The sequence below is a fragment of the Hippichthys cyanospilos genome, chromosome 16 (assembly GCF_059441005.1).
Source record: "Hippichthys cyanospilos isolate Australia breed blue-spotted pipefish chromosome 16, RoL_Hcya_1.0, whole genome shotgun sequence".
NCBI lineage: Eukaryota > Metazoa > Chordata > Actinopteri > Syngnathiformes > Syngnathidae > Hippichthys > Hippichthys cyanospilos.
Genome location: NC_142384.1, coordinates 8,769,887 through 8,793,110, shown reverse-complemented (window position 1 = coordinate 8,793,110; position 23,224 = coordinate 8,769,887). Strand labels below are relative to the sequence as shown.

Sequence of the window (23,224 nt, the reverse complement as noted above, 5' to 3'; positions counted from 1 at the left end):
GAAATAATCATTCAACTTTGATAGTGTTTCCACACACTTTAGATGACAGGCAAAAAAGTTTCTTCTGATCAGGGGAATTTGGGCAAATTCCTTCGTAGGAGCCTTTGAATTCTCTCAATGGATTTTTCATGCGTCAATACCGGATAAATCATAGGTGTCCGAACTTTTTCATTTGGCGTCCGCATACAGAAAAAATAAATCTTTGGTCTAATTTATTCCAAAAACTAAAATCAGGGAAGCAAATATGATTTTTCAAGATTTTCGTTTGGCCAGCAGCCTGAGATCCACCCCCACTACTGAACAGCACATGAACCACATATTTAAAGTAGTTACCTGAGGATTATTAATGTGGTATTTCCATAATTGGACCGAGACTTAAATAGATATATTAAATAGATCTTAAAGGGATAGTGCGTAAGATTTAGAGCGTTTTTCATTACCGCCAGCAGGAGGTGCTGCAGGTGCTGCCAATACCATTGTCCATAGCTATAACAAACATGGCCGCCGCTGGAGAAGTGCCAACCCCTATGTAATATAATTTAATGATAACTAGACCCATGATTATATTTTAAAAAATACTGTTGGTCATTCAGAACACAACCATTTGCCTTTTTTTATTTAAATTTACAATCATTTGATTTATTCCTTTTTAATTAAAAAAATGACATAAATCTTACACACTGTCCCTTTAAATCATTTTATTAATAGAACGGAATGCCTTTTTTGTTATTGTACACAGTTATACAACGAAAATAGGGTTGCTGCTCCAATTGGTGCATATTAATAATATAAACAATAAACAGAATAGATAATATATAAATTGGGAATAAATAGAATATAAATCATAATTTCGCAGGAGTGCAATTGTTGCTATCGTCATTGTGTGTTGTTTTGTTGTTATTCGGAGCCTTCAAAACTCTGGAGAAAAAGCTGTCTGAATGTGTTTGTCTGGCTTTTTTTTAGCACACACCAGAGGACAACATTTTGAAGGAATGTTGAGTCGAGCTCTATAGCATATACAGTAAACAATTTGGATTTGAAATGTGAGGTGGACTTGCTAACCACCGCTCCGCCAAGCGCTCTTTACTAGAGTCGGTTCTTGAAATTTTCTGGGTCTATGCAAAATAAAATGCCTACCAAATGACATGGTAGAAAGTGAACCTGGAGATTTTTGAATATGGAGAGCAAATATCAGGAGAAATTATAGCGGGATCCAAAATCGAGACTTTCAGAGATGGGTAGTTGAGACTTTTGGTGGGTCTGCTCATTATAGATACGCCTAACAAATTTCATGTTGACAAGTGAAACTGAAATGAGGGACTGAATTTTCAAGCGAAATTGACCTGGTTTGACACTTAAAACCAGAAGGTCACATTTCCGCAATATTTTTTTTTTCAAATGCCACACCCACGATACATACGAAACAGATATTCTCACAAGGAACGAACACCCCTACTGATCTCCTTGAGTATGGAAAAGCATACAGAGTAGCAAATTACCTGGCTTGGGGGTAAAAAAAAAAAAAAAAACGACTGAAATTCGAGGCAATTTCCCAAAAACGTCTCTGAGGCTCTGCAAATGTGAGGTAGGCGTGAGAGATGAGGGATGTGAGCCAGTTCTGGGAGCACGTTAGTTAAGGAAGACTGACGAAGCAGAGGGAGCGTTCCCTACTGTACTTGCCTGTCACTTCCTCCGGCGATTAATCAGAGGGGTCTCCTCGACATGCCCACAATGGAGCTATCATTATAGCCGTTTTGTTACACCTTGGCTTGACAGTGCGCTTTTATCTCGGCGTAAGCTAATTAGTTTGCTTGCCATAGAGCTGAATGTTGCAAAGCGGCGACTGTGGCTTGTGGTGACTGCAAGCAGCCGGTTCATTCGAGTTTTTTTTTTTTGTTTTTTTTTATGTTTTTGGGTGGGGGATGGGAGCGCCTGTCTTTGGTTGCGTCCAGTGTGTTGCAAGGGGACGTTTTTTCCATGTTTCCACGATTCAATTGGGTTCAGTTTGCCTTAGTAGAATTTGCAATGCTAAACCATGATCGGGCTTGTGATAGCAGCTATGTAAATAACATGATGTCATTGCATAGCAAGCAGTGTCATGTGGCATGGATTCAACAGGATGTTTCAAATCCTCTCTTGGTCGTTGTTCAAGAGATGGTATTACAATTTGTGTTCTTCCCATTCCTTTCACGTTATCTCATTAGAGTTAAGATTGGATGGCAGCAGGTTAACTCCAAATTTCAGGGACTGCACTGCAACAGGTGGCATACACTAGCGCGGTGGTTCTCAAATGGAGGTATTAGTACCCCTGGGGGTACACGAGATTTGAAATAAACACGCAAAAATCCTTTGAAAATAATTATTGAATTAATAGTTTCAGGAAAATATAAGTTCAGAAAAAATTAAGTTCAGTAGGTTAGTCATACTACTCCATACTAGAATGGTTCGACCCAATTTGTCATGTGCCACCTCTCGTTACCTGTCAAGTTCATCATTTCTTTTTGTGAACACACCTCTGGTATAATCCCAAAAGAGCACACTTTGAGTTGAATATTTTTTTTCTGTGGACAAACATTTATTTATAGTTATTTCTATTGATTTATACAGTGTGTGTGTGTGTGTGTGTGTGTGTGTGTGTGTGTGTATATATATATATATATATATATATATATATATATATATATATATATATATATATATATATGTGTGTGTGTGTGTGTGTGGAAAAATATTATATATTTATATTAGTAATTAAGTTATTTCTTTTGTGACAACAGATTTCTTCTATGAGCCAAAAGAGGACACTTTAGGTTGGGTTATTTTTATTTTTTTTTTATGGACCAATACAAATGAAAGGTTTGAAAGGGTCTAAAGTTAAATAAATCAGAATAAATCACAAAAGTGGCGTTAAAAGAATGATTGATTAGTTGTTGTTTCTATTTTTACACCTTTGGTCAATTTTATGGCAACCAAATGTCCAACAAAGCAGTCTGATGACTTAAGAACCTCTTTTACACCATATGACAGGTGTCAGACTCCAATACCCGAGGGCCGATATCGTGCATGTTTTCGAACCTTCTCTCTTAAACACACCCGATTCAAATGATTAGGATCATTTTCGAGCTCCCGCAGAGCTTGCCGATAAGCTAATCATTTGAATCAGGTGTGTTGGGGAAAGAAAACACGCAGGATACCGGCCCTCGAGGACCGGAGATCAACACCTATCAACTGTGTACGTCTTACATCAATAGATGATTGCTGCACTGTATTTTATTTTGGAGTCAACCAGTCCTCCTCCTGGCATCTCCAATTGCTCCAAAATACCGCCGCTTGCCTCGTAACTGGTGCTCGTAGAAGGGGTTACCTGTAAATTTTCTGGCTTTTGAGGGAAAGTGGCACAGCAGCAGGGAAGCGGAAATCCAGGATGACGCTACACGAGATTGGATTTCTTTGTTTCGCAAGCATTCGTCGCTTCCCAACCAAGATTGAAAACATGACATCATATTTTGTGTTGAACATTCCTGGGCCTAATCTGTTTTCGGGGACTGGTCAGGACCACTTTGGGGAATTTTTGCCAAGCGCCCTAACCCCCCCCCCCCCAAACCCAGGTAATAAGAGCCACTTGGCTGCATATCAGCCAGCAAGCTGGAGGATTAACTCCTGCTCTGCCCCCGTCTCTTTAATGCTAGATACATTTTACACAACTTAATCCCTCGCTTGGACTCTCTCCCTCCTTTTGTTTTGACTGGCCCTGACGGACGGCACTTTCCGGCGGGGTCGGCGGAGAATGCCCCCGGGGCGAAATGACTCTTCTCCGACGGCGATCGCCCAATGAGCGTATTACCCGGGCTAATGGGGGAAAATATATCGCCCGGCTTCTCGTAAATGTGCACGTTGATGTTACGCGAGGACAAGAGGGCTTACGATCTAGGGCGCGCTCCCTCCGCCTCCCTCTTACTCTCCGCCTACTGTTGTAACTGTACTATGAGCCTGCAGACTGTCGCTGCGCCGAGGCTATGAGATAACCACTTACCATTGTGAGAAAAGGCTGTTGGAGTTTTTTTTCCCCCCCCTCCCTCTCCCTCTCTCTGCTCCTCTGGTACAAATATATAAAAAGCTTCATCCGCGATTGCAGAAATAGTTCTGTCACTATAATTAGATGTAAACAGTCAAACCAGACTCTCAAGCTCGCTCTGTCTCACTGGCCTCGTGGCCTCCTGGGAGGCAAGATGCGTTAGTGCATGTGACAACTATGTGCGTGCGTCACTTTGCCATGCACCAGCGAGTGTATGACAGCATGTGACAATGCGCATCCAGTCTCGCCGTTGCGCCGTCGCTATCTCACTCGGCCCGCCCCAAACTCTTTGGGCCCCCTCGTCCACCGGAGGGGAGGTCAACGGCCGCGCTTGGTTGGCTGAGAGAACTAATGCGTGCAGCACCGGCAGACAAATGCGCATCTGTTGCTGAGTGGTCCGTCGTTTGCCCCACATCCTCGGGACGTGTGAGGCATCAACGGGGAGAGAAGGCAGTGTAGCCTAGTGGCCGCGTGGAAAAAAAAAAATAGCAATGAGGTCTCCGAGAGAGGACAGCTTAAGGGGGGTGTGGACAAATCCATAATGAACATGCAGAAATTAAAGAATTTGGCTGATAAAACAAGTCTTTTCACATAAAAAGCGGAAAAGGAGGGAGGAGTCTGGTTTTTATTCTAAATCAAAAAAGTAAGAAAGGGGATAAGGGCCAGTGAATACATTTAAAGATTGGCAGGTTTCTCACTTTTATCTTAAAAAAAAAAAAAAAAAAAAAATCAGAATTTTTGGTGAGAATTCTGACTTTTGACTTCAAAATCAGTGAGTTCTGACTTTTCTGCGGTATCCCAGATTTGGTCAGAATTTTCACCTCATAGTAAAAATTGGGCTTTATTTTCAGAATGCTCACTTCAAAGTCAGAATTCTGACCATTTTCAGAATTCGTCATCTCCGTCAGAAATCTGACTTTAAAGACAGAATTGTCACTTTAAAGACGGAGCTCTGATAAAAGTCTCACTTTAAAGTCCATTAGAATAAAGTCAACATTTTGACATTCAGTGAAAATAAAGTCAGAATTCTGACGGTCGGATTTCTGACATATTGCAGAATTTTCACTTTAAAATCGGGATTGAGACTTCAAAGTCAGATTGATTTAAATCAGAATTATGACTATTTGCAGATTTCTGATTTCAGATAATTCTGAGTTTAAAGTCAGAATTTTGACTTAAAAATTTGAATTCTGACTTCGGACTGAATTCAGAAATCAAAAATTTACGTGAGAATTCTGACTTTAAAGCGCTTCAAAGTAAAAAGTAAGGATTCAGACCTTATCCTCACTGACTTTCACATGAGAATTCCTACGTTAAAGTGAGAATAATGTCTTTAAAGTCAGACTTCTGACATCAAATCAATTAAAACAAAGAATTCCCACATTTTGAAGTCAGAATTCCGAGGGAAAAAAGTGAGAACAGAATTCCCAGACTTTAAAGTCAGAAATGTTACTTGAAAGTCAGAATTTTGAGATTAAAGTCAGAATTCTGAGATAAAAGCAAAGATCCTACCACCCGTTTTCTCTCTTCGTCGGCCTAATCCTCTCCTGTACAAAAGACAGCAAGAAAGCAAACGGGAAAGACGGCGCAACAAGTCCCCTTTGGATTGCGGATGAGGCAGCTGGTTCGAGGGTCTCCTGAGACTTATTAAAACGGAATTCCTGATGCTAATCTTTGTTTTTTCGCCAATGGCTTGACGCGTCTTTAAGAAGCATGCGGCATGTATATTTAATGGCAAATCTCTGCATATGTTTTAACGGCGCACCTCGTCGTTAGCAACGCCGCCACCGTTGTCTCGCTGACAGTTAATGAAAGGTGGCCCCGAGTTGATCTGCGCTCGCCATCTGCATTTAAGGATCATAGTTTAGCAATTAAAATACAAAAAGCTCAGAGAAAAGAAAATGTACGGTAACATATGGCCTTTGATTGGCCAAGGCCATCCTTCCATTTTCAATAGTCCTTTTTAGGGTTGCAAGTGACCTTGGGTGGCATGCGGGGTACACCCTCAATTGCTCCCCAATCAATCACCAAGAACACAATATAGACAATTTGCATTCATATCTATGGACAATTTAGTCTTGCGCTTAAGATGCATGTTAAGTGAATGAAGATGAAAACTCAGGTTGACCATGCTAACCAACCAAAAATAAATAAATAAATTATTTGGATTACCAAGAAGGATTTTTTTTTTAGTCTTCATAAATTTCTTAAAGTCCAAATTATTACTTACAGAATTTCTGCAGGTATTATTAGATCTAATTTAATATGTTCTAACGCTGCGACAGAAACAATGCATTTTTCTATTCAATTTAAGAGAAAATCAATTGGAAGATGAAGCAACTTATTGCTTGGTCGTGATATGGTGACTCCTTTGCAAATCTTTGTATGCCATTATTTTATTAGGCTTTATGTGGATTTGCAATGTCATGAGACACAATTTTCCAGAAGGCGGACCAGAAATAAAACAGAATATGTTCCACAATCTATCTTCTGGAAATGCTGGATCAAATACGCCGAGGCATACTACTAATGTAGTCCCAAAGTTGATTAAGCTCAGCAGTGTTTCAAGTGTGTGTGTGTGTGTGTGGTTTTTTTTTTTAATTTACAAAAATGCTTGGTGGTACTTGCCTGAAAAAGAGTTTTCGCAGGGGGGCTTTGTAAGAAAAAGGTTGCAACTTAGGTCATCAACGGTATGAAGAAATAATGATGGAATTATTTATTAAATTGAAAAATGCCGAACAAATCAGAATATATTTAATCATTGAGATTCTTCAAAGTAATTAACAGCTTTGCACATTTTTTTTTCCAAATCAGCTTTATGATGCGTATAATGCTTTACTACCAGTAATGACTGAATTGAAACTGTTAATAGCATTATTTTTGTCTGAAATTGAAGATATTTCCTAACTTTTGCTTGGCGCTGTCCTTGAAGGAGATGAATGCCAAAGAACGCACTAAAGGACACGGTTCTATAGCACTAAAGCTGGGCGTAGGTGTCTTTTTGCATGTGTTGCAGAAGAACATTTATAGCTTGTATGTGCCAGCTCGGCTGATAAAAAAAAAAGAAAAATACCCTAGCGTGCAGAAAAACAAGTATTTCTAACCAACATTATTTACCCTGAAACTTTTGAATTTTGTCACACAATATATCACAAAGACTGGAGCAAGAAGTGCTTGGTTTTGGTGTATCAAAGTTCAAGTATAAACGCAAGCTCGTACAATGAGAAGAATGCGGTAAAAACTGGATTCTTTTGTTTTTCAAGAAGCTAGGCGTACAAACAATGTGCTTTGAAAATTGGTGCAGTTTCACACAGAGCTGCAAAAGCTTCTGTCTTTTGCATACTAACTACGTATCTTCCCAGTCTCACCTCAAATTTTTGCCTTAAGTCTGTTTTTTTTTTTTTTTTGGGGGGGGGGGGTGAAGAATTTGAGTTGAGTAACGTCTCTGCTGGTCACAGCAAGTTTGCCCTTAACTGGAGAAGCTTTATCAAGCTCATTATGTTGAGTGACAAACGCAACAACGGGCCTCTGTTCCGCCATCCGTGAATGAAACACGCAGACGGGAAAGATTTTGCCAGTGTTTTTTCTTGATGATGTTTTAGCAGATCCGCAATCAGGAACTAGAAGGACACGAAAATTCTAATGAATACGATTGTCCTGAATGTATATGCAAATTTATATCAGCAGCAAATGAGACGGAGGAAAATTGGAAGCATTTATGTGGTGACTTTGTGCTAAATAACGACGTGAAAAGCAAAATTCACATGACAAACTAGATGCTATTCAAGTTAAAATGATGGAAACCACAATTTCAAATGGTCCCATTCAAGCAATTAAGTTTTGATATTGCACAACTGAAAGTCTTGCCAGTGCATAAAGAATCATCCACATCATGAAGCAGACTGAGATAATAACAAGATGTGAAAAGCCGTTATGTGGGCAAAGGGTATCTCTTTTAAAGGAACTAAATTAGAAAATAAATTCTATTTTGATTCCCTAAAATGCACAGCTGCCAACTAAAGGTTATTCCAGGTCATGAGTGTCATCCACATCCATAAAGCAGACTCAGACTAATATATATATATATATATATATATATATATATATATATATATATATATATATATATATATATCATCCGCACTATAAGGCGTAACCTCAATTAATGGCATACTTTAAAACTTTTTCCATATATAAGGCGCATCCATATATAAGGCACACCCTCAATTAATGACATATTCTAAAACTTTTTCAATCACAATATAGTAATACTTGATGTAATAACAATAATAACTTCAAAGAATAACTCTAAACTCTCAATAGCATATTAATGTCAATATGAGCAACCTTGTTCAACTGTAAACACGCAAAAGAAACAGGTAACACTTACTTTATCGGTTCATTCCCCATCCATCAATATTGATCCATATAAAAGGCGCACCTGATTATAAGTGCACCATCAGCTTTTGAAAAAAATTAAGGCTTTTAGGTGCGCCTCATAGTGTGGAAAATACGGTGTGTGTCTGTGTATGTACTGTGTATATATATATATATATATATATATATATATATATATATATATATATATATATATATTTATATATATACACTCCCATCAATATTTATAATTGGTTGATAGGGAATAAAATAGTAGATACCGAATAATTTAAATGACTCCTACAGGCATTACCCTCCGCCAGTTCCACCCTCTAATCAGTCTTTTCCTGCCCCACCCCTCCACCAAGTTTTGTGGTTAAGTCGCTTTTCCTTAATCCCGCAAACAAACAAACAAAACAAACAAACAGACAAACATATGGCCACCGAAACCTCCCAAGGAGAAAGCTCTGTGCAAACACATGAACAACTGCAAAGCCCAATCCCGTGTATACCAAAGAAATTCAGATTTTACTCTTTGGTAGCATTCCCATTGTGTGGTGGCCTCTAGACATAGCGCGGTAAGAAAAAGGAGTTCTGACAGGAGAACTCTCTGCGCAGATCCAGCGGGGACAGACTCAGACGTTGGAGGGTTAACAATGCACCTGTCTGGGCCTCCAAACCAACCACAGGGTGCCTGGCTCGAGTCAGGCTGTTGTGGATAACACACACACATGCGTGCAAACCCCCGCCTGTTGTTTCTTGCCACAAATCTGCCGACAACAATAGGGCACAACGCCACCCCCCCCCCTTTTTTTTTGTTCCCGTCACTGAGCGCTTACAATAATACATTTGAAATTAAAAAACAAGTAATCTGGATTTTCTGCATGAGCCGTTAATAAAGTCCAACAGCTGTCACATGCAACGCCGCCACTCGCTGAGGTGGGCTAGACAAAAAAAAAAAAATCCGAAAAGAGCAGTACCCGCCTAAATCTATTCAATGTACAATAATATATTTCCAGTTGGTCATGGGAAATGAGCAAATACTTTGAAAACCCAGCTGGATCCTTCTTTTCTGTCCGCCGAGCGTAAAAATAGACGGGGCTACGGTTATGAAATGCGGCGGGCTGAAAGCTGATACAAGAGGCCGCTCGGCCGTCCGCCACTGTCGTCCGTGGCTTTCCTTTGTGTTTCGGCGCGACGTATACGCCCCGCGCTCCGGGCCAGAGCTTTTGTGGCACCGCGCCACGCGGTGTGGCGTGGGTGGCGCGCCGTTTGAAGTGTCCGCTCGGAGGCGGCGTGGCCAAAATCCACTCATGAAGCTTTTGCTTTATGCAGGCTGGGTTTTCTCAGGAGGTAAAAGTCAGGGTGCATAATATTTAGAAAAATTCTCTATTTTGAGCACTATGGGGTTATACGTTTTTGTATGTTTGTGATGAGTTTTTACCAAATCAGGCCAATGTCTTCCGAAAGAAAAATTTACATTTTGCACTCAATTCCCTGTAAAATGATGGATACTATTTGGAGGTAGTTTAAAACGTTTCGATGCAGCAGTTTAAATGTTAGGGTTAGTAAAGGTGTTTAAAGTTTTGGCACATGCATCTTTCTATAGTGGGCCTCATCTACTAATTGCTTATTTTGCACACAGGTGTCAAATTTCTGTCCTCGAGGGTGGGTATCCTGCATTTTTGTTCCCAAAGTTCTCTCTCCAACACACCTGTTTCAAATGATTAGGCTCATTAGGATCAAGCTCCTGCAGAGCTTGCTAATAAGCTAATCATTTGAATCAGGTGTGTTGGTGGGAGAAAACTGGAAAACATGCAGGCTACCGGCCCTCCAGGACTGGCGCTATATCGTTAAATGGCGATTAAGTTGGTAATCGACCAGTTGTGGGTTAACCGATTCATTTTGACACTCTTTTGGAGACTGAACCAACAGTTCCTCAACTGGTTGCTCTCCATTTTCAACAACTGTGTTCAAACCTTCAACGATCGGTTCCACACAAGCGATTGTGATGGCAATTTTCAGTCGGAATTGATAACGTCAGAGTTGTGGTCATAGGAATAAAGGAGAGATAGAAAGATATTTCACTGGCCATAGTAATTTACTGGGGTTCGCAGACAGGTTTGCACTTTGCAGAGGCCGTGACGTGTCGACGATGTCTCGCAACAGTCCCTATACGAGCCTTTGACCCGCCCCCTCCAATCCCTTTTATAGCCGGAGCCAAGTGCTTTCTCAGAGTCATGCCCAAATGGATTTTGGCCCGAACCCCGTTGTCTTTCAGTTTGCTTCCCACTGCAGCTGCTGCAAATCGCATATTGAACGTAAATCTACATTGCGTCCTATTGAAATGAATGGGTGACATTGGGAGTCATCGCGAGCCAACGTGACCGTCTCAGAAGTCTTTTGAGATCAGCACATGCTTCCGTTGCAGTTATTTACCTACACAAAGCACGACAAGCGATTGTTTTGAATGGGGTAACAAACCCCCCCCCGACAGATGGAGTCACTCACACCATCACCTGCAAGACCGCAAAGCGACAAGACGTCGCTGTTTGGCCTTCGCTGTGCCGAGGGTCACACTAGTTGTTTTGGCTACATATTTTGTTGTCGCGAAGGGATTTTGGAACTAAAAGTGAAATGACTAAAGATGAAATCTTTCGGAATGCGGCCAAATTAAAGAGGTTCCTTTTTCAATTTGACAAAGTCGACATAAAATGCGTATTTGGAGAAAATTGGACGGATGGAAATGATCCATTGTGTCAAATGGGCAGAAATGCTCATTATATCAAGACAGTTCAAATGAATCCAGTTGGTAAATTATGAATTGCAGTGTCGTTGGGATTTGTGTGGTGTTTGGCCCGTCCAATACGATACAAATGTTGTCTAAAAATAGTTGAAAGTTACGTTATGTTAAGCTCATCCAATAAGGTGCAAATTTACTTCAAAATTGGCTGAAGATTTTTCTGATATAATGAGTGTGTGTGGTTTTCATTTCTGTGTCAAATGAATTGATAGCAAAATGAATAAGGATATTTTTTAGTACAACAAAAGGATTTTTTTTTCCAGAGAATTTAGCTACTGCAACAAGAATGTGAGGCGTTCACGGTCGTAAACCTCTCTATAGCCTGCGTTGTACATGCCAGGCCAGTAGTTGGCGCCATCAAAAGACGTTTTGTGAATACCCTTGACCAAACGTGCAAAACGCCGCTCTTTTTATCAGTCGTTGTAAACGGCCCCAGTCACAATCGACCCGCAGCCCACTTACTCGGCTTGATTCTTTTTAAAGGCCCCGCTCGTAAGCGGCCCTTTTGCTAATCCCTCCAGACACCTGTGTTTGTCTTTGAAGCGTCCTCAGACCCACGGGATATTCCAGCAATGAGACGTTCAATAAAAGTCTCTGTAAAGTTATTTATTCCCCTTTGGTTAAGACGGAAAAAAAAAAAAAAGTGAGGAGGGGGCGGGGAGCGAGACGGCAGACAGCCCGGCTAACCTTTGAAGGGGGGGGGGGCAGCTCGGACGTAAAAACCGGGAGAATGACAGGGACATCCTACAAGAGAACAATAAAGGGGGTGGACGGGGCTGTTTTTTATCTTTAACAGCAGCCGTAAAACACAGGCACAAAGCCGGACTGGCCAACAATGGTCCGGGCTGAGGGGACGGCGGCCCCAGCCCAAGCGGCAGGAAGACCGCCGCTTCCCAGACACCAGGCTCTTCCTGCAAAGAACCATTCAGGTGAGGGGCTTTCAGGGGAAACGCAGAGGAAGTGGAAGTTTGAGCGTGCGGGATGACACAAATATGACCTCTCGCCCGCCCCCCGTCGCCCCCGCCCCACAGCTGCTTTCACACAAGCGCACCTCCGGCAAAGCGCGGCGATTCAAACAATATGGCTGAAAGACGAGCCCCCCGCCATAAAGGCCGGCAGTAAAGGCCGCTTCCAGCCCGTCCCCGCCGCAGCCAAGTGCAAACTGTCCCCCAAGTCAACAAAAGATAGCGTTCCCCCTTTCCGCAAGCTCGTCGAGGCGCTCGCTGAATTCGGGCGCGTTAAATGACTTTTACGGCTCGGGGAAAAAGTTGGGGAAAGCGCAACAGTAAACCGGCCACCTGGCATGCGGCACAAACGAAAATGAAAATGGGCCGACAAGGTCGCAGGGTGTTATTTTGACACGTACGGATTTCTGATGTGTTCTTGCGGTTTCCCTGTTTTTGTTGAGTTTTTCGAATTTTGCGGGCCAGCAAAGTCGCTTTACTCACCCCGCGTGTCAAACTCGAGGCTCAGGGACCAGATCTGGCCCGCTATGTCATTTTTTTAGGCCCATTGGTGCAGAGGTGTCCAAACGTTTTCCTCTGAGAGCCATATTCAGAAAAGTTGAAGGAAAACCATTAAAAAAAAAATAATAATAACACCCACCCCCCCCAAAAAAAAAGAAAAAAAACAATCCTCGAAGCCTACATTGCCTCGTGTTGTAGACCTAACTGAATTCTACAGCATTTTTGCTTGAGTAGTAAAACAAATTGTTTCCGTTTTTAGAAGCAACATCATACGCTACCGCACTATAACCACGGACAGTATGGCACACCTTATCACGACATTTTTTTTTCTCTACACCAACCCTAAAATATTCATTGCGTCTGTTAAATATTCATGTCAAGCAGTGTGCAAGTTAGTCCCCGGGGAGAGTCGACGCACTCGGCAAACAAGATACTCAGTGGGGCTAACGTCGCTAGCATCCAAGACAATAGATGGGGACATTCATGACTAACGACGGACATTCTACCCGAGAGGTTTTGTTTCTTTGCGTTTTTCAAGCTTTAGGCGTAACAACTACATTGAGAGTCCTTTTCATGAGTTCAACTTTTTTTCCAAACATCAGTTTGGTGGGGTTTTTTGCCACAACGGGCTACACCGTCAGCATAGTGTCGTCACATCGCTGTTTACACATTTTAAATGTTTATATCGCTGGCATCGCGCCAAAACATCAAAAATCAAAGTAGTTTTGGTGGATTATATGTTTTTTTCAGGAATTGATAATCAGTCAGTGAGTGTGGGTGCTATTTTTACCACCCTGAAGTTGAAAATTGCATGCTAACTTTCACGACGCAATGCAAACGGTTGAGCAGTTATGGGGGGTTTCCAGGAACGTAATGATTTTGGATACGAGGATTGGGGCTGTCGTCGATATGTATGCAAACAATAGCCATTGGATAATTAATTTACCCTCGTGAAGTATTTTGACCATTTTTGGACCATTTTTGGATCATTTTCTTCCATATCATTATCACAGTATTTTAGCCAAGGAATGGTATACTCCTGGTGGTGTGATAAGTAAGTGGTTGTGCCATGTTGAACGTTGACATTTTTTCACCATCTGGGTGAAATTTCAGCTCCTTGGCTCTTAATGCTTTCCTTTTGGTGTCAAATGCCTTTAATGCTTTCCTTTTGATGTGAAATGCCTTTGCTGTAAAGATCAAAGGTATACACGAGGGTTAATTTAGAAAAAGACAATCGGTTATTAAGATAATCCTTAGTGACGAACTAAAATCGAAAAATATGTAGTTGATCTATGCGATCTGTAGCAACAATGGTATCGGATGATTTCACTCATGAACGATCCAAAGCGTGAAATATTGATCCGATTTTTTTTTTTTTTTTAAGTTGTTTACTTTGTACTATTGTCATGCAGCGCTTAATTTCCAGCATTCTAAACAAAGCTGAGTTGAGTACAAGGGCCACACAGAAAAATACTAGATTTTTTATTTTCAAAATTCAAGATTCAAGAGATGTATTGTCATATGTATAGTTGTACCACACAATGAAATTCCTGTTCTGTTTCACTTCCGAAAGCAGCAGACTACATTCCATAATTGAGCAATGAATAAATCGCAATAAATAAATAAATAGCAATAAACAAGAGACAATGGTGCTAATAATATAGCGCAGAATATCATGTAGTGCAAAATTTTAGTCCAAGATATTGTTTATGCATGCAGTAGGAGGCAGATGACTCAAATTCTAATAACTTTGAGCCTTTGATCATAGAAACTTGAATAAAAATCAAGTACATTGAACCCCACGTTCTTGTGAGGAATAGACGTCAATTCCAATTGCAAATGGCAAAAAACTATGCTAAAATTGTCCTCAAAAAATCCCCCCGAAATGTGAATAATCCAGGATCAAGTTTAAAAAAAAAAGGAAAATGCATCTGATGTCATCAAAAAGAAAAACAGAAAAAAATGAAGTGTTATTAACACGTTCAATTTTTCATCATGTGGACCTCCATAGGAAAGGTTAACACACCCATACTATAAAGCATACATTTACACTTGAAATCTCATCTTAAATACAATATAATAAATGTCACATAGATAATAGCTTGGCACTGAAATGCGGCAAAAAATTTGCATCAATCTCTTCTCTCTTTCAAAATTCAGTATCCTACTTGTCGAATTCCAACAGAAGAAATTATGAGTCTGGTCGCTAAAAATGTGCAGAGAATTGAAGCCATTTTGAAGCCTGTACGGAGATAAGGTTCCCTCTCGTCACACCCAAAAGTGACGAGAGCGGAGAGAACAATAAGCCACCTGTGTTGGCGGCATTTGCAGTCTTCGTGTTGGTGCAGCACAGAAAAAAAAAAAAAAAAGAATCGCTCCATCCTTTTGTGTGTGTGCGCGTGCGTATGTGTGGCAAAAGCAAACATGAAGGGGAAGCGATGAAAGGCTAATAAATTCTCCACATTCCACGTCATATTTTTCAGTGCAAATGACACGATTTTGCAAATGAATTCGCTGCCCTCATTTTCTGCCCAATATTTACTCATCCCTTGAATGCATCCTGCCACTAAAAACTACAAAAGGGATATTCAACATAAGCTAATATTTGTTTATATATTTTCTTAGGTGTCAAAATCAACATAAAAAAATCCACCTTAAATATAAACATGACAATAAGATCACAGATATTTGACAATATATATTAAACTTCCCAAAATTATATTTGCATGTTTTCAAGGTGCAAAAATATCAATGTAATGACAGCAGTCAAAAGTAATCAACAAATCGGTCATCAAATTAATCAACTACTATATTTAAAAAAAATCGAGTAATCAATCAAAGCCATTATTGAACTTTTTAAATGATCAAAATCTTCACATTTCAGCCTCTCAGCTGTAATTATTTGATTTAAAAAAAAAATACTTTAGTGCTTTGTGAAAATCGTTTGCGTTATCTTTTGTTTAGTTAAAATATAACGTTTGATTTTACTTTGGGAAAACCGAAGCATTGATTGAATCTGTTTCAAAAAGGGTGTACCACATCCATCCATCTTTGGTAATAGAACTTCATTATTGTTTTTATCACAAAACAAAACAAAATAAGCAACAATAATGTGTAAATCATCCCTAAATGAGAAAAACAAGGTTCTATGGAAAACAAAATCTGGTCCAATTTTTCGATTAATCAATAGAATAATCGATTACAAAAGCATTCAATAGTGACATCCCTAAACGTGATATTTTCATTTTTCTTTTTTTTTTCTTCATGAGCTCCAAAATCTAAGCTATGTAGAAAAAAAATCTTATTTTTCGCATGATTTTTATCCCTAAAAAGTCTGCATCTTTGGTCGTAAAAACGTCTTGTCGACATGAAAATGTGGCGTACGTAACATCTCGACCAAAAAATGTATACCGTTAATCAAAAAGAAATATTGCTCTTATTGCACTGTTTTTATATTTGCATAAATTAGTATGTTTTTCATCAGCAAGTACTTCATATTTAACACCAAAAAAATCATATGACATCTAAAAAATGATTAGTCAGTCACCCCAAAAAATTGGTTAACTTCAACTCAATCTAGCTGGCAGCTATGAGACTGACCGATCCTTTGTAAAGAAAAAAACAATAAAATTGAAGTATTTTCAATCAATCTCTGTTCCTTGATGTCCACTACAGTGGACAGTAATGTTGGTGATCAGGTCCAACTGATCCAAATTGATCACCTTGGTCGGTTAATTTTCTCCCATCTCCAAAAATCTGGAATTAGAAAGAATATGCAATTCCCACAAGGGAATTGCCGTAGCCTGGATTTAAACTTTTGATCCCTCTATCGGAAGGCAGATATACTGACCGGTCAAATAGCGTGCCACTTGTAATGGAAGTAAATAATATAAAAAATACAGTGTCTCAAAAATACACTGTATAAAAGTGTCTTCTTCACAAGTTTGGGTCAAGAGTTCATTACTCAACTCATTCTACGCAAGTCTGAGTTCTTTCAATTAAACTGATGACTTAATGTTACATAAACTGAAATCAATAGAATTATTTGTGTTATTTCTGGAGATCTGCCTCGTGACGTGCACTCCAAAACCAATTTAATTTCCATAACCAACTGGATTGATCAAATTCCCAACAATCTTTAGTTTACTTTACCAGTATTTATTTTTTCAACTGTCTGTTTTTAGGGTGAGGTGTGGCGTGTCGGAAGATGCTAATTAGCTAGCATGCAGTGAAATGCTGACTGCGGGGAAGCAAAAAACATAAGCGTCATATAGCAATTTTTTGGTTCACTGTATACACTATTTCTCACATATAGGACAAAAAATGCAGTTGTCTCCACAGCTGCTTTCTAAATGATAAATTAACGCAGTGTCACAAATGTAAATACTCCCGAGTCACTTGTCAAAGCTGGCGCGTGCACCGTGAACACATTTGCACCCCGACGCGTTGAAGGAGGACGTCAGAGAGGGACGGGTGCGGGGAGGGGTCCGCCCCGACCCCTGACGCCACTCCCCACCCCCCCGCCGTTCGGTGCGCCGTCACCCACGTCCGCCAGACGATGGCATCAACGCAAAGTGACAAAGCGAGCCTCCGCCACGCATGCCCAAGTCGTCTCGTCAACGACGACGGCCTTGATTATACTCAAACACGACACTTGATCCTTAAATCTGTCATTCAAAGGACACACAACAAGATTGCTGTATTTTCTGAATGTTTTTCATGTTGTGGCATAACAGAGATTAGAATGGGAGGAAGCATCATTAAGAATCGGGTTGTTGTAGGAGGTGGGGGAAGGGGACCGGGAGCTATTTGTTAGACGCTCGCTTTTTTTCCTATAACCTCCTAAATTTATTCCAAAAGCAGCTGCATATATATATATATATATATATATATATATATATATATATATATATTTATATACGTGTGTGTGTGTGTGTGTGTGTTGGTTTTCCACAATAATTGCTAATTACGTTTATGACCTAAACTAAAACAAAAAAAAACAAAAACAAAAAAAAAAACACACACACACACACAAAAAAAGAATTTGGTTACCAAAATTACATACGCAAGTATGCTAATAGGCTAGCAAATGTATTCATTCTCCTGAAAAATGTTATTTGGATACAGGGTAAGTAAAATTTTGGATCAATCTGCTTAAAATGCTCTTTCCGATCAGGTTGCTAGTTTGACGTATGTTACCATAGTAGCTGCTAGCAGTTAGCATTTGACAGATTCTCATTACAAATTAAGCCTTATCAATCAGTCTTGCTACATACTTGCTACATCTTGCTAAATGTAAGCATACGAAGTGCTAACATGTTAGCATACCATATGCTAAAATGTTAGCATATCGAATGCTAACGTGTTAGCACATCAACTGCTAACATGTTAGCATTTTTAATTGAACTTTAGTAATTCAATACACAGCTTGATGTAAAGTCCTGATTCATCTGTCTTGGCATTAGCATGTAAACATTTTCGTGATTCTCATTCTATTAATACCATTGGTCACCATTTTTATATTGACCGAGTTTCGCATTTTTGCAGAAACACTCAGTTACTCAGTGCAAAATGACTAAATCGCACCACTCGTGTGACAAAAGAATATAAATTACGTTCATATCATAATGTATATCTTACGTATCCTTTATAATGCAATCGTCTTATCGTGTATAGTGTGATATCGCGATACAGTACCTTGGCTGCAATTCCCATGTTTACGAGCAAAGTGTCTGCTGATGAATGAAATGTAATAAAATGGTAACCGCAGTGAAATTTTAATTAAAAAAAACTAAATTCATTACTAAACTTGAATAACATACATGGCGTTATATGTTACGATATACACATACATAAAGATTTACAATTATGAAGCAAAAATCTACTTTCTGCTTTTCTTTTGTTATTGTGCTAATTGCTATCTTGCCTTCATATCAAATTAAAGTTAAATCAATTCAGTAACATTTTGATGTGCACCTCGACCTTCAATATCCAAGTGAATGAAACAAAAAGTCATCACGTAAATATCACAACATTTATCACACAATCCTGTATCGCAATACCACCGGTATCAAATAATCATGACTGCTGATTCCTGCCCCCCAATAACTGGGTATCCGCTGTTGGGTTTTAAAAAGTATTCAAAGGTAGTAAAACAAAATTGCAGAAATGAAGGTCATTAAAAGGTACTGCATTGCATTTTTATGAGGTATTCCATTTTATTTTTGTGTTGAAAGGTTTATCTGTCCAAGTTGGCCGTGCAGGGTTTGCTTTTTAAAAAAGATATTAAATATATTACATTTAACTAACGTCTGAATAAATTCCCTGACATTTACCTAATTGTGCAGTAATATTTGTTTAAAACGCCTTTGCAACCCGCATGTTGAATAAAATTGAAAAAAGTCATTTATGTTGTTCCAGCGGTTAAAGTGTCAACAGCCACTCCCAGCATTGATGAAAAATCATGACCCCCAAAAATATATATACAGTATGTCATCATCAGATTCGTGCCGCAGTGAATTTCACACGCGTGAATTGTAGTTTGGAACGTTGTACTAACCTGAGTGTGGAGCCATCGGTATGTGCGACGGGTAATACTTCCCCGTGGGGAAGTGACCGGCGTGCTGCACGGAGCTGTGGCCGGAGGGGGCGATCCGAGAGGTGGCTCGGTGCACCAGGGCGCCCCGCTCCGAGAGGAGGTGGGCCGGTGCCGCGAAGTCCCGTCCTTCCATCCCCGACAAAGTCCAATAATCCGCAATCCGGAGGGCGTCCGGTGAGGAAAATCAAACGCAGCCCATAGAATAATCCTCTGCTGTTGCATTCAGTCGGTCGCGGGGCTCATACAGCCGAAAACGTCGCTCCGGATCATCTTTTCTGCCCGCAAAAAAAATAATCATAAAAATAATAACAATGAAAGCGAGATCATGCAAGGCGAGCACAAAACAAGACATTAGTGTTGCTTCGTTGAATTTGCACTGCTTGAGTTTTTTTTTTCCTGAGGAGATCCTGACGGGCCCTGCTCTATTGATCAAGCCGACTTTAGCGTGCCTCTCCCGGTTAAGCCTCGCACCGCAGACCGCTCCTACACCCAGCCGTCCATTCAAGCTAAAACAAGGAAATTTTCGCCCAAACACCTTCAACTCCTCATTTTAGACGCGCATCTGCGTCCCATTGTGTCACTAAGCGTCCTATTGTGTCACTAAACTGATTTAATTTTCACATATTGCACTCACTCCTATTTTGAGAATAAATAAACGCATTGCAGTTTTTACTAAAAGAGTCGGTTCACAATTACAGGATTTAAAAAATATATCACGTGAAGACGATGCATGACATTTAAATTCAAAGATGCGTCATCCACCTCTCTGTGCATATGTGTGTGTGTGTGTGTGTGTGTGTGCATGCATTATGGTGCACTCCAACCAAGCACAGGACATATTTCACACCGGGAAATCAATTCTAGTACATTTATTATATTATTATTATTATTGGACAATATTGCACAATCAAAATGTGTAATTGAGATGAAACCGAAAAAAATATCAAAATTTGAACAAATGACTCACACTGTCAGTTAAAAAAAATCCAATTATACACCCAGCAGGAGAGAAACATTACCATGAATTAAATCATATAACGTAAATATTCCTTGTCATTTAATGGACCCTAAACCCTCCGCATGACCCCCCCCCCCCCCCCCCATCCCAACCTCCTCCTCCTCCCTTGCATGACACACACACAGACACACACCGCTTTCGTCTCGCGTGCTTCATCCACAACAATCAAAATCTCCCATCTAGTCAAAAAGGTGATGAAAAGCAACGTAGTGGCGCATGCACATGTGGCTCATATCCGTTAAAGAGTAAGAAAATGGCTTCTGCAAACATGACAGCTGAGATTGTAATGGACGTGAAGGAGCAACGAGGAAAGGGGGTGGGGTGGGATGGGGGGTGCTCATGGGAGGCGAATGGCCGCCCGTCAGCTGCCTTTGTCTCGGCTTTGCATGCAGCCATTAGCCCGCCATGCTGGGGCTTCCAAACACGCAATCGACATCGCTGAGAAAAACGCCGTGCAAATGCCGCAAATCTATAAAACAGTCCATATTTTCCACTCGATTGTTCCGGAATTGTTTAATTTTCCTCTTGGAAGTGCAACTACAAAACGTCGAGAAAATATTGCAAATTTGTCTAAATACGTCAAAATAATCGACGCGGTTAAAGGTAATTAATTAAATTAGTGTCATTTTAGCACAGTGAGAAAAAAGAGGGAGGAGAGACAAAATCAAATTATGAGGTCGTTTTTTTTGTTTGTTTGTTTTTAAAACGCTCCGACCGTGCTGCGGAAACAGGCGACCTTTCGTGACAAAGCCGGCCGGGGGGCAATGCACATCGGCCGGGGAGAGTTACCAGCTCGACTCGCTGATACGATTTCATCTTAAACACCCAAACGATATATTTTTTTTTACACAATTAAACACTATATTCAAACACTATATTCATTGTACTTAAATTGTATTTGTTTTTAGGTGAAAAAACATTAAAAGAAATAGATTTAAATAAAAACAAAACGTCAGTAATAATAATTGGATACGTTGTGAGCAAATTGTATTTTTAATATGAATGTTAAAAAAAATCTAACAGTCCAATTAATGACGTATTACTATTTATGGTAGGAAATTTTCAGCTCGATGCATTAATTCATATTTCAACGTGAAGCCACATATCCTGTTTCTTTTCGACTTTCATGTCACATTTGCATTTTCAACTGATAAAAGCATGCAGTTATGTTTTAACACGAAAACAAGCCTCTCTTGTATTTTATATCGACGCTTCTGAAACGATATAAAACAATAATATATTTAAAAAAAAAATACTTACTGGCATGTTAATTTCCTGCATAAGAATGAATTAAAATCGCACAAATCACTGGAAGTGATGCTGCAGGGAAGAATCCGACGCCCATTGAAATTCGCCGTAAGCGCTCAATTGGTGGCAGGCGGACCGAGCGGTTCGGGTACTTCCATGAGAGGTGCCTCGATCCGAGTCGGGATGCAGCGGGGACTGCAGGACCGCTTCCGGCCTTGCTCGATCGAGCCTCCGACCTTCCAAGCAGCGCTTTTCTCTCCCGGTGCAACTGCGTGCCTGGCGCCCGCGCGCATGGTAAACACGCGCCGCCATTGGTGGGATACCTGCATGCTAATGAGTCACGAGACCCGTGATTGGCCGTTGGCGCTGGCCAATCACCCGCCGATTTGGCTGCTCGACATTAATGGAAGCGGCAGATTTAAAGCACAAGATGCTTTTGTTCAAGATGCCTTCTTGTAAGACATAGGGCGTGTAGAGTTTTTTTTTTTTTTGTCGTGTTATGTGTTGGCAGATGATCTTGAAAATTACTATAGCTAATAGCAGATTTAACTTTTTTAAAACTCTTGTGTTTTACTCACCTGTCAAGGTTCGGTTATTGCGGCTTCGCTCGATCCGATTTTCATTTACGACCGGTGTCCAAACTTTTTATCTGAGAGCTGCACAAAGATACATAAAATCATGAAAGGGGGATGTTTTTTTAAGCTTTTTTTTTTATTTTATTTTTTTTTAATACTTTTATCAAACATGCTAAAAGTAAGTCATGCAAGCAATTACCCTTAGTCCATTCAAAGTATTTGTTATACTTTGTTAAGGTTTTGGGTTAATAGTGGATTTTTTTTCACACTTCTTCTTTAAATAGCATTGCTAGCCAAGGCAAAAAGTATTGTTAGTATATGCCGCGGGCCATAAAAATGTGGATGTGGGCCACAAATGGCCCCCGGTCCATAGTTTGTAAATCCTCTAGTTTATGCCCATGACTACTTCTATCGCATACCTATGTTGCTATTTTTCTTGCATTTTTTTTTCTTACTTTTGAGTCGAACCAGTCAAAAAAAAAGCAAATTTTTCATTTAAAAAAAAAAAAGTCCAATTATGACCATATCGTTGCAGGTTTATCTTGCTATTTTTCATATTTTTCCTCTTTTTAAATCAGAGCAAACCAAAAAAAACATAGTTTATGTTTTTATTTTTTTAACACTTTATTGTGGGCAAAAAAAAAAGTTCAATTTATACTTTGTGCATTTTGGTTACTGTGAGTATTTTAGGGAATAACCCCTGGGAAAAATAAGGGGGCCCTGTATCCAACTTTCTTGCATTGAGTAAAGGGGTGTAGTTCAGGTTCCTTTACACCAGGGTGTCGAAACTCAGTCCTTGATGGCTGGTATCCCGCATGTTTTCCAGGTTCCTTTCCTTGCCACACCCAATTGAAATGACCATCTCATCAGCAAGCTCAACAGAAGCCTGATAACGATCCTAATCAGAATCAGGAAACCAGGAAAACATGCGGGATACCGACCCTCGAGGATTGACTTTACAGTATATGTGTGTAAACAAGCTAAAAGGGATAACGCACCCTGGTCGTTTGGGCTGTTCATTTACATGACAGCAGTGATGTGGAGCCTGAAAGTGTAAACAATTA

The 23,224-nt window shown here is 40.0% G+C and overlaps 1 protein-coding gene across 4 annotated transcripts in view; it reads right to left on the bottom strand.

Annotated features, from left to right (window-relative positions):
* The window catches only part of bahcc1a (BAH domain and coiled-coil containing 1a), a 75,429-nt gene extending 53,620 nt beyond the window's left edge, over positions 1–21,809 (bottom strand). For all 4 annotated transcript variants that reach the window (XM_088437398.1, XM_088437399.1, XM_088437400.1 and 1 more), the window contains exons 1-2: positions 21,598–21,809; positions 19,281–19,594 (exon numbers count right to left, since the gene is read on the bottom strand). In XM_088437398.1, the coding sequence (XP_088293524.1) occupies positions 19,281–19,452 (172 nt within the window). In that variant the 5' untranslated portion in view covers positions 19,453–19,594; positions 21,598–21,809. The remainder of the gene's footprint in view (positions 1–19,280; positions 19,595–21,597) is intronic.
* Between the last annotated feature and the right edge of the window lie 1,415 nt (positions 21,810–23,224).